The sequence below is a fragment of the Dermacentor andersoni genome, chromosome 4 (genome assembly GCF_023375885.2).
Source record: "Dermacentor andersoni chromosome 4, qqDerAnde1_hic_scaffold, whole genome shotgun sequence".
Taxonomy (NCBI): domain Eukaryota; kingdom Metazoa; phylum Arthropoda; class Arachnida; order Ixodida; family Ixodidae; genus Dermacentor; species Dermacentor andersoni.
Window position 1 is genome coordinate 38864835 of NC_092817.1, and position 16245 is coordinate 38881079.

Genomic DNA, 16245 nt, shown 5'->3' on the forward strand with positions numbered 1-16245 from the left:
ATTAATTTTAAGTCTACCCCTGTTCTGTTGCCTTTTTAGTGCCGCGCAAGTAGCCTACAGATATCACCTGGCTGTCGGCCCGGCTGATGGCAGGTTGTACCTCTCGGACCCCGAGCGGTACCAGATTCTTCAAATTGTCAGCTACAAGGACATTCCAGATGTGAAAAACAACGTGATGGTTGTTGTTGGAAACGGTGCAAAGTGCTTGCCCGGGGACAAGATGCTGTGCGGCGATGGTAGACCAGCGAGGGATGCAAAGCTCGCTTATCCAAAAGGTTAAAATCAGCAGTACACTTCTCCATCGCTGTCCTCTTTTTTTATTGAAGCGCTTACTTCTTACACTGTTTTGATGATAGCCAACATTATTTTCTCATGATGATTGCTTATTTTACAGGCATTGCCATCTCAATGCACAATGAAATTTTCATCGCCGATGGCACGAACATTCGCATGGTGGATAAGCATGGGATTATTCATACCCTCATCGGAGACCACTATCACAAGAACCATTGGAAACCAATTCCATGCACAGGAACATTCTCTCTCACACAAGTAAGTTTTAGACATGCCGGGCAACGGATACCTTAATTGTTCTCATGGTCTAAAGAAGGGGCTTATTGTCGAGAGACATCTTTATGCAGCACCCGATGGGTTCCACTTACGTAGAGCCAACCATTGTGTTTTTAATTCATGTGTACATTTTGTTGGAAATCTCTAATAAGTCTTTTGCCTTATCCATGTGACATAATTTTTTAAATGGCATCGCCGTTACGTTCCAAAGGCTCTAAGTATTTTCTGTACGAATAACTCTTTCGTCTGATATGTTTACATATCCTATGTGTAACTTCCGGTTCCTTTACCTCTTCATTGCAGTAGACTTTTTAGCTCCTTTTTTATTTGCATCCACCTGCTCTTTGGAAGAACTTAGTCCTTTTCCTACTCTTCGCAGGTCAACCTTCGCTGGCCGACTGAGCTCAGCATCAACCCACTTGACAACTCCCTTCACATTCTTGACGACCATATGGTCTTGAGAGTTACGCCAGACAAGCGGATCAAAATCGTCGCCGGTCGGCCACTGCACTGTCCATCAACAGCAGGGCGAGAAAGGGGTGACTTCGCGACGGACGTGTTCCTCGAGGCCCCCCAGAGCCTCGCCTTTGGACCCAACGGGGACCTCTACATCGCCGAGTCCGACTCGCAGCTCGTCAATCGTGTGCGCGTGCTCGGAAGCGATGGCCGCATCAGCCGCTTCGCTGGCGCCGAACTCAAGTGCTCGTGCCTCGAGCTCAACTGCAAGTGCTTCGACGAAGACCATTTCCTTGCATCCACGTCGAAGCTGAGCACTATTTCGTCGATAACCGTGACCCCGGACGGAATCCTGCACGTATGCGACCAGGGCAACCTCCGCGTGCGGTCGGTCACCGCGTCGCTGCCGAAGCCGAACGACCAGCACCTCTACGAAATCTACTCGCCGGAGACCCAGCAGGTGTACACGTTCAACCGGCACGGCCAGCACACCTCGACGCGCAACATCCTCACGGGCAAGGTCATCTACACGTTCACGTACAACGTGAACACCTCCTTCGGAAAGCTGAACACCGTGACGGACGCCGAAGGGAACAAGATCTACATCCTTCGCGACTACAGCAACCACGTGAAGACCATCGAGAACACGCAGGGGGCCAAATGCCAGGTGGAGATGTCACGCATGAAGTTGCTCCAGAGCTTCGTGACGCCGGACAACTTCAAGACCGTGTTCGACTACCACGGAAGCACGGGCCTGGTTCGCAGCAAAATCGACAGCTCGGGACGCTCCGTGGTGTACGCCTACGACGAGTACGGCCGTCTCACGGAGGCCATCACACCCAGCGGCCAGACCATCCGGCTGTCGTACAACCTTAGCACCAAGGGCGCCTCGGTCACCGTCACACGCGACAGCAAGGACCCGGTGTCGCTGCTTATCAAGGGCTCTGACGTCACCACTCGCATTGGTAAGGCCGCAAATCTACTCATCGCTGGGTAATTTAAGGCGACACTGAATAAACATGTTGGTTGGAGCCAGATGATTCGTACAGTTATAGAATTAGGAGAAAGGTAACATTTACCGAGATCGGAGGTCCGTGTGCCATAATATTGCGTAAAGGAGAAAGACCTACTGGTGACGCGCACTTCTCTGCAAACGCGCAAAATTCGGAAGCACTTCTCTGTAATGTCCGTCTGTGGCAACAAGTTGTCAATCGGAATCAGTTGTTCATGGGAAAAAAAAATTATGCTTCACACAATGAAAGGCAAGGTTGATACCGTCCACATCCATACAAAAAAAAAATGATGATGGTTTCAGGTTAGGCAGGTGTAGACGGTCTCTTCCATAGAACAATTCAGTTTAGCAACCTTTGTGGGCTCTTCTTTCTGATACAATACCTTGGTCAGAGTAAATAACTCTAAATCTCAGACGGCAGGCAAATTCGCAGCTGCAATTTTGCCTAGTTCAGTTTTGAGTTGTGATCTCGTCAGTAAGTCACCTTTTTGATAGAGAAACACTCAGGTATTTCAAGTAGGCTAATCTACCACCATAATATTATGTATTGTTAACTTGTGTAATTGCTTACTGTGGTGTTTCATGATTTAAAATAGGATTTTGTCGATTATTTATTTGATTAGCATTAGTTTACCCGTTGCAAGTAACGGGAATTCGCGCTGTCAAGCCAGGAGCTTCTGAACGCGTTGAACGGTAGAGGATATTCATGTGAACGCTCATCACTGTTATGCGAAGTCAAAATGTATTTCACGGTGTGCCTTTGCAAATTTCTACAACAGGTCGCAGCTTCGGCCGAAATGCGAAGCATTGATAGCGATGTAAATGTATCAGGACACTACGTGAAGTAAGGTTCGTAGCGTTATCGCCGGTGTAAATTACAGAAAACATTTGCTCCCTAATTAACAAGTACGACGTCACGTGAGACAGGCAAACAAGAGCTCCGGTCCCGAGGTGCGAACGCTTCGTGCTGCCTCTCGCTTCTCCTCGTCTCAGAAACTTGAGGTTACTCGACGTCCAACACTAGGTGTACGCGTATAATGTCAACAGCCGTGTCGGCTCGGCCTGAGCTTCTGAACCCGCAACAGATTGCCTTCAAGATGTGCGGGGGGGTCGCGTATGCGCTGAGCCGCGCGGATAGCGATGCGCAGCCACGGCTGGGCTGGATGAGGCGGCGTGCGCTCACCTGCCCACACTAGCGCGCACTTGATCCCGTTACCGTGCGTTGACCTCCCCCCCACCCTTAGCGCGCACGCTTGGTTACGTGGCCTCAAACATTAGCCGCGCGGGAACATGGAGCGCGTCAAGCCACCATCCTTCTCGGCTCACCCTCGGACGCTTTCCCTCGCACCCAAACATACGGCGCGCCGGGTGCGATAAGACGTTATCGCACTTCGTCTTTATACGAAACATCACAGTGATGGTGACGACAAACGGTAACGGCGAATTTTGCCTGGAGTGTATTGCTAACGCCGTCACAAATAGTTCTAAAGAAGTTATCCTCGTCTGATAATTGTTACTGAATGAGTGTAATGGCACTCGTTTTTTTTTTTTCTAAGTTGCTTCACCACATGAGGTGTTTGCTTGCAAAAGATATAGCTTTACAGGAGAAAACGCGCGTTTTTGTTGCCAATACGTTACTTACGTTCCTAAAAGTTCATCGACTGGAGAAAGGAGTTAAGTTACCGCACATGAACGTGCTCAATCACACCAGAGTATTCCTTATTCTTGTCATTCTTTCTGTCATGTTCTTTGACCAGGTGTCCAACCTGGCCGACGAGTTTAAATAAAACGTTTACAATATACACGTATTCACATAGAAAGAAACGTACACATTGACACAAGATAAATTCATGAGTCGTGTTCAGCGCAAACCACAATATGAAGAAAAGGGGATCCAAGAGTGGAAGAGAAAAGAAAAGCCCCTGAATTATGTCTATCTTGTCCACCTTTTCTTAAAATGCTAATTATCCCGGCCACAGTGGCTGCATTTCGATGGGGACGAAATTCGAAAATACCCGTGGTCCAAATAACCCCAGGAGGTTCAAATTTCCGGAGTCCCCTACTACGGCGCGCCTCATAATGAGAAAGTGGTTTTGGTACGTAAAACCTCATAATTTAGTTTTTTTTAATTCTGTTCTAATCTTTCCAGGCCTGTCAGAAGAACGGATCACTCAGACCTCCGATGGCAGCCTCCTGCTGTTATCAGAGGACGCGAGCTCACGGGACATCGAAACTGTTGCCAACCCCGTCATCACTGACCTGAGCCCTGTGTTGGGAGAGACGTTCCCGGTGCCAGCCAAGCTGCGCATCAGTCTGAGCGACGATGTGATCCAACGCTTCGAGTGGCGCTACTACCTGCGCCGCGAGGGCAAGGCGCGCCAGAAGCAGATCATGCAAGTCGGCCGCAAGTTGAAGGTTCGTGTTCGCTCAGCTGCTTCTGGGCCGGCTCTCCATTCGCGTCGTTCACCCGTTGTTCTAGGCTCTCGGAAGGCACCAAACGCATGCTACAAATTATCAAAACTCATTCGTTTTGCTACTAAACTGGTCCTGTTTACTGCCGCGGACTCCGCAACCATGAAAGGCTGCTTACTAACCGAACGCTATTACATTTCCTGACTTTAAGCAATGGCTATGAGCGAGGCTGGAGTTTTACTATACCGGCGCCATTTCCGTGAAAGCACAGCCAATTTTCTCAGTAACTGCTAAGAATATCTTGTTTCGTTCTCTTTTCACTCTTCCTAACTGAGGGTTTACCAGAGCTATTTAAAATCAATAAATTTGTCTTTTTGTCATGGCGTCGCGCGCTAAATTCGAGACTTTGTTTCTTTAAAATGTTAAGGAGGAAGGGGGTGGGTGGTATTGTAAAAAGATGGGGAATACTTAAATTCTTGTTAATACCGTACGCTCTGAAAGTAACGACAATTTCCACACCCGGCTGTCGAAATTTTTCACTGCGCGCGATAGAGGTCCGAGTTTGCGACTCAGAGCCCGCTGGCTTCTTTTCCTGCGCAGGTGAACGGCGACAACTTGCTGGCGATCGAGTTCGACAGGCAGCAGTACAGCGAGACGCTGTACGACCGCAATCAGCTGGCTCTACTCACGGTTCGCTACGACTCCCTGGGACACCCGCTCAGCTGGCAGCCGACGCAGAACGTGACCTCGGTGACCCTGGAGTACGACCGATTCGGCCGCTTGATCCGCTGGGAGCGCGGGCAGCTCAGCGAGAAGTACTCGTTCGACATTCGCGGTCGCCTGGCCGACGTCCGATACGCGGACGGAAGCGGCATCATGTACAAGTACGACGATGGACCCATCAGCGTGGTGAGTGGCGTCGCCTGACTGCCAGCCGGAACGCTTTGCACAAACATATCAGTATACACCGGCAGCAAGTGTCTTCAGAGCGTCGACGCAATCGCGTAAACTTCGAAGCCGCTGTCGCAGTACTCGCTGGCTACCAAGAATCGCACAGTCAGAAACAGAAAGAGCGTACTATTGCAAGCAGCGCGAGAATGGGACCAATATTAAGGAACACACAACACGGGTGCTGTGTCGTGTATTTCCTCAATCTTAGTCCTGATCTCGCGCTGTTCGCAGTAGTATGTCTTCGTAGAAACAAGCCAGGCTAACCACCATATTAAAGAAAGGGTCGGCGACCGTGGGTGTTACTGTCCATATGGCAGAATAACACCACCGCATATATAGAATCATTCAAGAGCGAAAGTTCGCTCTTTCGAACGGCCAGGTGACTTCGCAAACGTTGGGGGTGACTCTGAGCTTGAGTAAAGACAAGTGGCAGCACGCTCATTTGTGCCAGCGGAAGTAGCTATTAGAATGTTGTTCAGAGCAACAGTTATTTTCGGTATCAGGCCGAGAAGTACATGTTCAGTTTGTTTAGAATAGCAGCCGAATTCACTGAGAAAATCAGTGTACGAAGCTCCACATAAAAAGAAAACTGTTTAAACTGATAGCATTCGAAATCATCTGCTGTGCTGAAACCAAAACGTGTTTCATAAATGTAACTTAAACTAGGAAATACTGCTCACATGTGAAAATCAAGAATACCACAACTACTGTGAGCAAAGCAGTATCTTTATACTTGCTACTATACTATAATGCAATTCTTACACCGCTTCTGTTTCTTTCCCTATTTGTTTTCAGCCGACGGAAATCATCCTTCCCAGTGGCAGTCGGTACATACTCCAGTACGATGTATCCGGAAGTCTCCAAGCTGTGATTACTCCAAACGGACACAAACACGAGATAGCCACGCAGACATCGATAGGATTTTACAAGCTCCTGTACTTGGCGCCGGGCGTGGGGCATCCGTACGTTCTTCACTACAATGACCGCGGGCAGGTGTTGGCCAAGTTCTTTCCGAAGAACAAAGGCCGCGTCGTCTACACTTACACAGAGGAGGGAAGGCTGGAAAGCATCCTGTGCGGCCCTGAGAGAACGGACTTCTACTACCACAACAGCACGGCTCTCATCAAGAGCATCACAAAGAACGTCCCAGGGCTGGACTTCAGGGTTGACTACCGCCACCACGGGTCACTTCTCAAGGAGGAACGTCACCGCTACAACAGCCGTAGTGGATTGGACGGAGCCAAGTTCCGGTACCAGTACGACCCTCGGCTCTCATCAGTCGAGGTAGAGATCAATGGAAAGAGCACCATCACGACAAAGTACCGGTACAACAGCGAGTCTGGAACCCTCGAACAAGTTCAGCAGTTTCTCGTGCACAGGCCCAAGCTGAACAGCATATTCATTCAAGACGAGGCCAGGCAGTATTCGAAGACTATCGGCACGGACACGTACGGACGGTTGGTGGTGCTCGCCATAACGCTCTGGAACAAGGAGATTTTTTCACTCAGCCTGCAGTATGACAACAGGAGTAGGATCAAACACGCCCACACCAAAATAGGTAAAGACCATGCCAGCCACACCACCAATTACACCTACACTGTCGATGGCTTCTTAGAAGAAGTGTCCGGGGCGCAGTCTTGGAGATTTATCTACGACATCAATGGCAACATGAAAAGCCTCTGGGAAGGACCGCGACAGATTTCTCTGCGACACGACGACGGGGACAGACTCATCGGATACGGAGACGTCGAGCTCTACCTTGTGGACGTTCGCGGGTTCATTGTTCAGCGAGGAGAGGAGAAATTCAAGTTCAACGCGATGGGTCAACTCATACACGCTTTTGAGTTGCACCAGTACGAGGTTCAGTACGTGTACGACGCGCAGAACAGACTCACAGCGCGAAAGGACCACAGGGGAAACATCACCCAGTTCATCTACGCCGACCTTCAGCGTCCGAACGCAATCACACACATGCATTACCCGAAAGACTCGCTGACGTTTGTGCTCATTTACGACACACTGGGTCACCTCATTTACATGCAGCAAGGCAACAACAAATTCTACGTAGCCTGCGACCACCTCGGGTCTCCCGTCGCCGTCTTCAGTTCCGAAGGAACCATCATCAAGGAGATCCAGCGAAATCCGTTTGGCAAAGTGACATACGACTCCAATCCGGAGTTCTTTCTGCCCGTTGATTTCCAGGGTGGCTTGCGGGACCCTGTGACTCAGCTCATTCACTTCGGTGGAAGGGTTTACGACGCCCTTGGTGTGCAGTGGTTGACACCAAACTGGGAAAGCATGCCGACCCTTCTTCAAAAGCCATATGACATCCACCTCTACAGATTCCACGGCAATGATCCCATCAATACTGCGCAGGCTGACGGTGGACATCTGAATGGTAAGTTTTTGAGCCATGCCTGTACACTGTCGTCATGAACTTGCTTGTCGCGTTGCGTGACGTCGGCTTTGTACATTGTGCTCAAGTGTTGGTTTTCATGGCTTGTAACATCCTTGAAATGCGGTGAAAATAATCTATCACATAAATTGAAAGACATTAGGTCGCACATAAAGGAAATAGCTTTAGAAATGCGGTAGCAAGTTCCAAACATGGCCATATAAATACCGTATTTACTCGTGTAAGGCAGGCCCTCGTGTAGCGCCCGTACCCCCTTATTGTAGCGCAAAATTTTGAGAAAAAAGGCTTCACTAAGCGTCACGCGCATACTCGCGTACGGACTAATTCCCGCAAGCCGCTACAAAATGGCACTATAGTGAGTCTCCACGAAATCGACCGCCGACTGTAAATATGTTCACAGTCGACCACCAGTGGTTGCATATATTTGCATAGCAGTCTGAGCGCAGTTCGATGTTTCAGTGAGTAGCCATAAGTCTCTCTTGTGTAAGGCCCGCACGCGGCAGGAATTCTAAAGAAAAATTACGGACCTTACATGACTAAATACCCTATTCCATCAATTACCCAACGTTATTCTTACCTTCAACGATACATACAATGTCAGCATGCAGTGATCCACGAGCTATTCTAAACCTTGTTGTCATTCTACCATCGTTTCGGTAACTGCAATTATTTCTTTCCACGAAATCAAAAAGCTTTCCTTGTGTCTGTTCGTTGCATAGTGGTATAGAGGTATAGAGCAAACTGAAACGGTTACTCTTGAAGCGAAGACCATTGAGGAACGCTGTTTCTAGTTGGGCAAGATACTCCGGGAAAATTACCATGCTGGAATACAGTTACACTACATACATACTGATCTCATCTGGAGCCTAACAAACTGTAGCGTGAGGTTGAATTAACGGGCTACTAAAATCACTAGAATTTCAACAACCAATGCACTGTATGCAAACGCGCATCGTAAAGGGAGCTTCATGCAGGAAGCACATGGGCCAGAACGCTAAGTCACACTTGTAGCGCTTCACGTGTTTGCATTAATTCTGCTTAGCACTGCCAGATGTGGTTCGCGGTTAGCACAGTTGGTAGAACATCACCGCTGTCTGACGGCGACCCCCGCTTGATCCGCAGGACAAAGATGAATACCTCCTGAGCTGCAAAGTTTTGTTTGCGAGGCATTGCATCGTTTCTTTACTTTTTGTTTCCCTTGTAGCGCTGCGCTTTTATCGAAACTAATTTGGCTCATCCGTTGTGCCTGGTGAATAACCTCGTTTTCATTACCTTGCCAGACTTGCCAGCCTGGATGGCGGCCCTGGGCTACGACATGCGACGAGTGCTGGTAGCGCCGCAGACCCGGTGCCCGCCAGACACGCGTGTGGGAGCGCCCGTTCCCGAGGCCGTGCCGGTCATCTCTGGCCTCAGCTGCATGGCGGACATCGTGCAGGCCGAGTTCTACCGCTTCTCTACCGTTCCCAAGACGGCAGTGAAGCTGGACAGCAGCAGCTTCCAGCGGCACATCAACTCGCGCGTCTCCAACCTGCCGTCCGTGCTGGGCGACGGCATCCTGCTTTCGCGAGGCGACGCGCACCGCGCCGCCGTGCACGTCGTGAGCGAATCGAGCCCCATCCTACGCGACGTCATGGTCGCCATCTTCAACGACACCCTGGTGGTGGACATTCACTTCTCGCTGCACGGCCAAGACTCATTCTTCTTCGTCCAGCCTCAGTTGTCCAAGGCCGATGAGGACTGGGTCCAGCTGGGCCGCCTGGGAACCATGTTCAACATCACGAAGCACGTCGTCGAGAGCGAGGGCGTCGGAGGCCCCCGAGGTCAAGTCGACATCCGCATGCACAGCACCAGCGTCGTGCTCAACATCCGCTACGGCACGTCCCTGCAGGAGGAGCGCCACCGGCTGATGCGGCACGCCCGCCGACGCGCCGTGGACGACGCCTGGACCCAGGAGTTGGAGCTCGTCAGGAACGGTCACAAGGGCTCCAACGACTGGACCAAAGGCGAGCGCGAAGAGCTCATGGCCACAGGAATGGTGGCGCGGTACTTCGGCACGGACGTGCACGACATCGAGAAGTACCCGGAGCTGGCCGACGATCCGAGCAACGTGGCCTTCCGCAAGGAGAACTCGAGGAAACGCAGGGGCAAGACGCGCCGAGCCCGGCTTAAGGCGGACGCCTAGGGTCGCCGTCAACCGTATTCCTATTCTTTAGCGAAGGCATAGGTCTCTATTTTCAATTCTCTTCTCGGCCGGTGCGCAGTGAGCGAAGCCGTCGAAATCAGCGCCAGCTTGTGCACGCCACGAGAGAGAGACGGAAGACGGGAAAAGGAAACGTTGTTCAAGAGTTTTGCCGCTCTTCTGCGTGAACCACTCGCGAGAGTGTGACTGAAGGAAATACTCTTTTGTTATTGTTTCTTGTGTTCTGAAAAAAAAAAAACAGGTGCGCAGGCAGCATCTGGCGTTGTCACTACTAGTCCACCGATTTTTCTCGGCGTGTTTTTTTTTTCTTTTTTTAACCCTTCGTTGGCTTTTGTGCATTCACTTTGGCCGAAACGCTCATGAAGTGTTCGTACTCAGCTGTCATGATGCACTCTTATTATGACTAATGTAAAGAGCCCGCATGTGGTCCCACATGACAAGCTCTCACTTGTTTCCAATGATGTGCAATTTTTCTTTGTAATATATTATACATGTATGTATACATACGTTATTACTTTCATCCCGCAGCAGGCTCATAGCATTCAACTGCCATCCTTCTTCGACCTGTTTCCATGCTCAATTGCAGTTTTATTTTGCCGAGCTTCGCAAAGAAACAAAAAGGTGGCGACGTTTTAACGCGATGGGCATTTTTTTTTGTAAAAATGAGCCACATCAGACTTTTTGTACATACGAGAGAAAAAAAAAAGGCCATATGTCCTCGACCCAGTCCATAAAAGAACAAGGTGTCGTTTCGTTTTCTGTGTCAGAACGCTGCGATTCGCTGTTGCGAATCGCAAAACAAACTCTCGGTCCATTTTCAGGGTATTCCGTGCCCTAGACCTGGTGTGTCCTCTGGACAACACGAGACAAGGACACGCTGTACATTTCCTTCCTACGTGGTTTTGTCGATGTCAAACTACGTGAGCTCTCCACCTTTCTCGAGTGGTTAAGTGTTTCGGACGGGCGTGAATGACACTTCTGACGGTGCTTTTCGGGATCTCGGTGGGTTCACTCGTTTTCTGTGTGCATGTGTTGGTTGGGTTTCCTTCCGGCGGCTCCTCTGCTGGCCCCGCAAAGCCGGCAAGCGGCGGTGTGACTGTGCAGCGAGCGATGTGCGTACCTAAATGTGCTGCTTTTTTGTTGGTTTGTGACATGAAGTGCCTTATATGAGAGCGTCCCTTGATTTGTCCTCTGTACACTGTACCTATTCTCCCCAAATTTCTGCTCCACCACCCCGTTTACCTGGAGGTCTCCGTATCCTAAGCTGTCTTTTCGGCTCCTAGTTCTGGTTCGTGTTTACCGACGTATGCGTGCCCTCTGTTACCGTCTCGATGTAGTATCGCTCCGCATCCGCCTCTAAGTGTTGACAGAGCTTTATGTATGTCGACGTGGTTCGAGCTCGAAGCCTTGTATGAACGGTCCACTCGGTGATCCACTCTTTCCAGTCAGTGTCGCCACAAGCGACGGAAAACGCTTTACTCCCCTCGTTTTTTCTCTGTAGCTCACTGCAGGCTAAAAATGTTCAACGATTGGTGCCAGTCTGACAAAAAAATAAAGCATTCAACAGAAGTGCTCTCCTCACAATCTAGAAAAGAAAAAAAAATTCGCAAGGCTGTTGGAACATTCAAATCACTGAGGACAGTTCATCACTGCTGAGAAGGAGAAATGACTTTCGGTGCAGGAGCATTCAGCGGCGTAGCCTCCTCGGCCCAGGTCACTGTCTTAAGAGAGCAACGTGATCATCGTTTGACAGACCATATATGTATGTGTGTGTACGTATCGGCACTGCAGTGCGGCTGACAGTCGTGAGAACAATCTCTGGGCGCCTTTACTCCGGAAGCTCGAGCGTGATTATTCGTATAGGGAAAGACAAGCGCTCCTTGGGGAGAAGGCACGTAGCTGTGGCAGAAATCGGCATCCCGGTTGTGGAACATGTTGTCGCTTAGAGGTGCCAAAAGCCGCGGTCTCTCGATCGACGAGAAGGGCGCGCCACTGGATCCAGTTCTTGTTGACGTGTGCGTGTGTGTGTGTGCGCGTGACAGTGAATGCGTGTGCGGTTACTTGCTTGTGTGTGTGTGTTCACGAGGCGTCTCTACTTCTGGCGCAAACTACTGTGCCCCTGGGAAGCGGGAAACAGAGCCACAAAAGAAAGAAAGAACAGAGAATACGTACCATGCCACCACGCTTGTCGGTCGATGTCTCCTCGATGTGTGCTGCTGCTGTTGCTGCGCGCTGTCTCGTATTTCGACGTCCTGAAACAGGGGACCCCACGCCGACATATCGCGCATGCGCGGCGGCGCGGCGGGCGCCCGAACGTGTACATAAAACTGATATATGAGACCGTGTGTGGCATCTATATTCCGTGTGATAACACGCTGTGGGAGATGGCATGACTGTGAAAAAGAGTCGCGATGAGATTATTGAGATTTGTACTTAATCTATACTCGTAAAAGAATAAAAATGTTTACATACTCAGAAACTGTTTGTACTTACTTAGTTCCTGCAAATGCAAAAAAAAAGGCATATCCCATGCACTGTGGAAATCATTGTTATACAGACTCTTTTCACCGCGCTCCCGTGGGCGCCGCCATACTTGATCACGTGGTGAGAAGTTCACTACTTGCCTCGGCCAGCTTCCATTGCCTCGGCGCAGAAAGCCGTTGTTTCAGAGGCTGTCGTCAACAGTGAGTGGGTGAACGACACGAACCTTTGACCAATGCTTTAGAGGACATGTAGATCTCGCATATGTATCCTTCCGAGCTCCTTACACCATTTCCCAGTGATGCGCGTACTAAAAAGCAGGGCTAGGAAATGTTTTCCATGACAGTAGTACACACATTCAGCCGCTTTAATAAAATGTAGTTACTGTCATTTGCTCATCGTTTATTTTCTTTATTGCCAATGACTTCGAAGCCACGAGTTGGCTTGTTAATTTCTTTATCATTTTTCATCTTCTCTTTTTTAAATGTGTGTGCGAACGCATTAAACTACTTATTTTCTACCTAGTCGCTTGTTAATGTGCCAGTTGCCGTTGATTTGTTTATATCGCATGCCAAGCTTCGCAGATTCATTCAGCATACAAAAGGGATGTAATAGCGTTCGTCGCTCCTTTACGTTGTGGCTCGGGACGAAATGTTCAGGTTCAAACTTTCTTACGCAACATAAAAACCACTCATTAGTCGGCATACTAGCTAATTATTTCACTAATTCCTAATGCGTAAATGTGAGTCTCGTAGTAAAGCGCTTCATGTTAGTGAATACCAGAAAAAGAACATTTGCATGCGCGAAACGGTGTCTGCTGAAGTTGCAGTGCTATATGACTATTTTTTCATGCAACTTTGCCTTTCGTAAAAAATCGGACTTGTCGTCACACCTCACCCAAGCAACTTCGTTTAGTCCTTTTGTGTGAGAAATACAGCGACTATACACACGTGTCTATGCTGATTGCTTAACTACTTCGAACAATTCCGGTGGCGCCGTAGGTATACTAACAAGGGGAATAACCCAACGGTTCAAGACTCCCCATATGACTACGTTTACTACATGCAGAGCTCGCGGCTTTCCGCGGTGCGTTTTATGCGATTCATACAGATAGTGCTGGAAATGGGCAGTCATTTCGATTCAAAGCCGGCATTAGAATGTATGCAGTCGTTCCTCTGATATGGAACTCATGATCAACTGACGTGAGAAATCGTGGTACGTATCCATCACTTGAGATAAAAGGGCCATAATTGTTTCCAGTCGATACCAGGGGGAGGGGGGGAGGGTATTCTGCAAGCGTCCACCTAATGGACATGTCCATTTCTTCTGCTGCTGGTGTTCTCATTAGCTGGGCTGGGTTACGCGTCATAAGCAGGCAGGCGCCACCGGCCAATCAGCACTTCAGCAGCAGACGAAATAGATTTGTCCGCTAGGTGGACACTTACAGAACAGCCCCCAGGTCATTGCGGTATTATTTGAAGTGGTGACGCAGATAAGGCAGCTCGGACGAAAGACCAAGAATACCGCGGTGTCCCCACTCCTGTCTCAAAGAAAGACGCTGCGAGACAGCTTCGCCTTCTGGCACGCGCACTCTGGTTAGCCGAGTGGAATGCCGCACATACAAGGCTCACCAGACTGCACAGAGTAAGCCCTTCGCAGCGACTAGGACTTCCGGCCGGATTGCACCGACGCGAAGCGTCTCTTCTGTGTCGGTTGTGGTTGGCATTTGATTTTACGAAAGCTTATTCAGCACTAATTGGAATGGCTCACAGTCCTGCATGTGATGTCTGCTGCTGTGAGGACATTGAGTCCTCACAGCAGTATGTGCTCAATGCACAGTACAATACTGGAATACCATACCCACCGATCACCGGCTGAGGAGGCAGTGAAGACACTTTTGTACTTTCTAAGAACGACTGTTCATGGGTGTATAGGACTGTGTACTGCGGATTTCTGACCCTATGACGTGGTTCCTTTTCATTTTTTATATTTTTTATCATGTTGGTTCCATGAGAAAAGGAGTAGCCGTCACCATTATACGATGACTACGTCTCTTTTTCTATTTTCATTTCAATAAAAAGAAACTGGCTTGTGCGAGCGCTTTTGCTGCGTAGTGCCGTCCGCGCAGGTGCTCTCATTCACCGCATTCCTTTCTCTCACTTCCTTCCTTCTGTTACCCCTTTTCCTTCCCCTAGAGTAAGGCAGCCAACCGCACTCTTGACTGGTTAACATCCCTGCATTCTTTTTATCTCTCACTTGCGTTTCATGAAAAACAAAAAAACGGCAGATGCACTTACGACTGCTTACGCGTGAGAATTCGAAAGCATTGTAGTCCCTTTGGTGAATTTTATTTTTTTTCAGCGCGTTCCTTGTCCGCGCAAGCCCTCGCCTGCGTTCTTACTGCGCCTCGGTAAGGCCAAACCAAAACGCGCCAAGCGTCTCAACGCGCTCGCTTGCCTGCGAGGAGTTCATAAACGTGGCGTGTGCAATGACGCACGCGCTAGGCACAACCACGACCGCTGGACCATAAAAAAAAAAAAGAAGTGTGGCCTGCCGCGTGCATCGGAAACGGTGTTAGCCGCCGCGGCACCGCCAGTCGGGGACTGTTGCCTGCATAGAGTTTCTAAATAAATACCCTAGAGGGAAATGTGGCACTAGTGTCTACGGGGGCTCTCGTGAGCGTTGGCTCATAGGAATGATGGGAAGCATATAGTTTCCTACAAAAATTAATAGAGGGAACTCTGGCGCTAGTGTCTACGGGGGCTGCAATGGGAGCGGTTGTCCCAGCATGGGAATTATGGGAAGTACATGGATTTGCCTAAACTTCGTTCTTTTGGCTTCAGACAGCTTTGTGACTTTGTAAACTCGTCATTTTCAACAGTATATTGCGCAATAAATATTTAAATAAACATCATTAAAATTGCCCGACGGCAGGATTCGAACACAGGGACTCTAGCACAGAAGCCTGATATTGAAACCATTAAGCCACGGACGCATGTATCGACATGCGAATGAAACGCCCTTATGAATTTATCGCGGGCATGCCAGCGCCTTGAGACGCTTGGCGCGTTTCGATTTGGCCACCTGGACAAGCTCAATCGTTGCAATTAATAGGAATTGTACGCGTTCCCGGCGTCTTCTGCACTTCGAAGAATATAGATTGCTCTGAAATGGTACGACAATAAGGTTTATATAGCGTAATATACAAAGCCACAAGAACGTCTGAATCCACAAGCACGAAGATCAGACAAATCCATGTACTTCCCATCATTCCCATGGTAGGACAACGACTGCAGCGCCAGAGTTCCCTCTAGTAATTTTTGTAGGAAACTCTATGATGGGAAGTACAGGCTTCGGATTGACTACGATCTTTAGACTAGTGGCGTTTGCTTGCGGCGCAGTAAACCAAGCTATACTCAAATATTATCGCGTAAAATCTCATTTTCTTTCTGCAGTATGTTATATAATGTACAACACGCTACATAAGCTTTGCATGACTTTGAGATGGAAGCACGATTTACTATGGTTTATCGCCAGGAGACACCAGGGCATAGAGTTTCTCACTATAACACCTAGAGGGAAATATGGCGCCACCGTCTATGGGAGTTCCTTAAGGGGGCACCGTTACGGTGGCTAGAAGGGCTTCTAGCCATTCTAGCCACCATAGCACCGTGCCGTCATGGTAATGACGGTATATGTGTCTGCGAGGCTCGTGTTGGCTGGTGTTGTACGAGGCTTCGTCTAAAA

General features: G+C 49.2%; 1 protein-coding gene across 3 annotated transcripts in view; it reads left to right on the top strand.

The window, feature by feature from the left end:
* Positions 1-12496, top strand: part of Ten-m (teneurin transmembrane protein Ten-m) — a 45214-nt gene extending 32718 nt beyond the window's left edge. For all 3 annotated transcript variants that reach the window (XM_072287789.1, XM_072287787.1, XM_072287788.1), the window contains 7 exons: positions 40-275; positions 395-552; positions 950-1991; positions 4188-4453; positions 5051-5359; positions 6197-7799; positions 9098-12496. In XM_072287789.1, coding sequence (XP_072143890.1) covers positions 40-275; positions 395-552; positions 950-1991; positions 4188-4453; positions 5051-5359; positions 6197-7799; positions 9098-9999 — 4516 coding nt within the window. In that variant the 3' untranslated portion in view covers positions 10000-12496. The remainder of the gene's footprint in view (positions 1-39; positions 276-394; positions 553-949; positions 1992-4187; positions 4454-5050; positions 5360-6196; positions 7800-9097) is intronic.
* The last annotated feature ends 3749 nt before the right edge of the window (positions 12497-16245 follow it).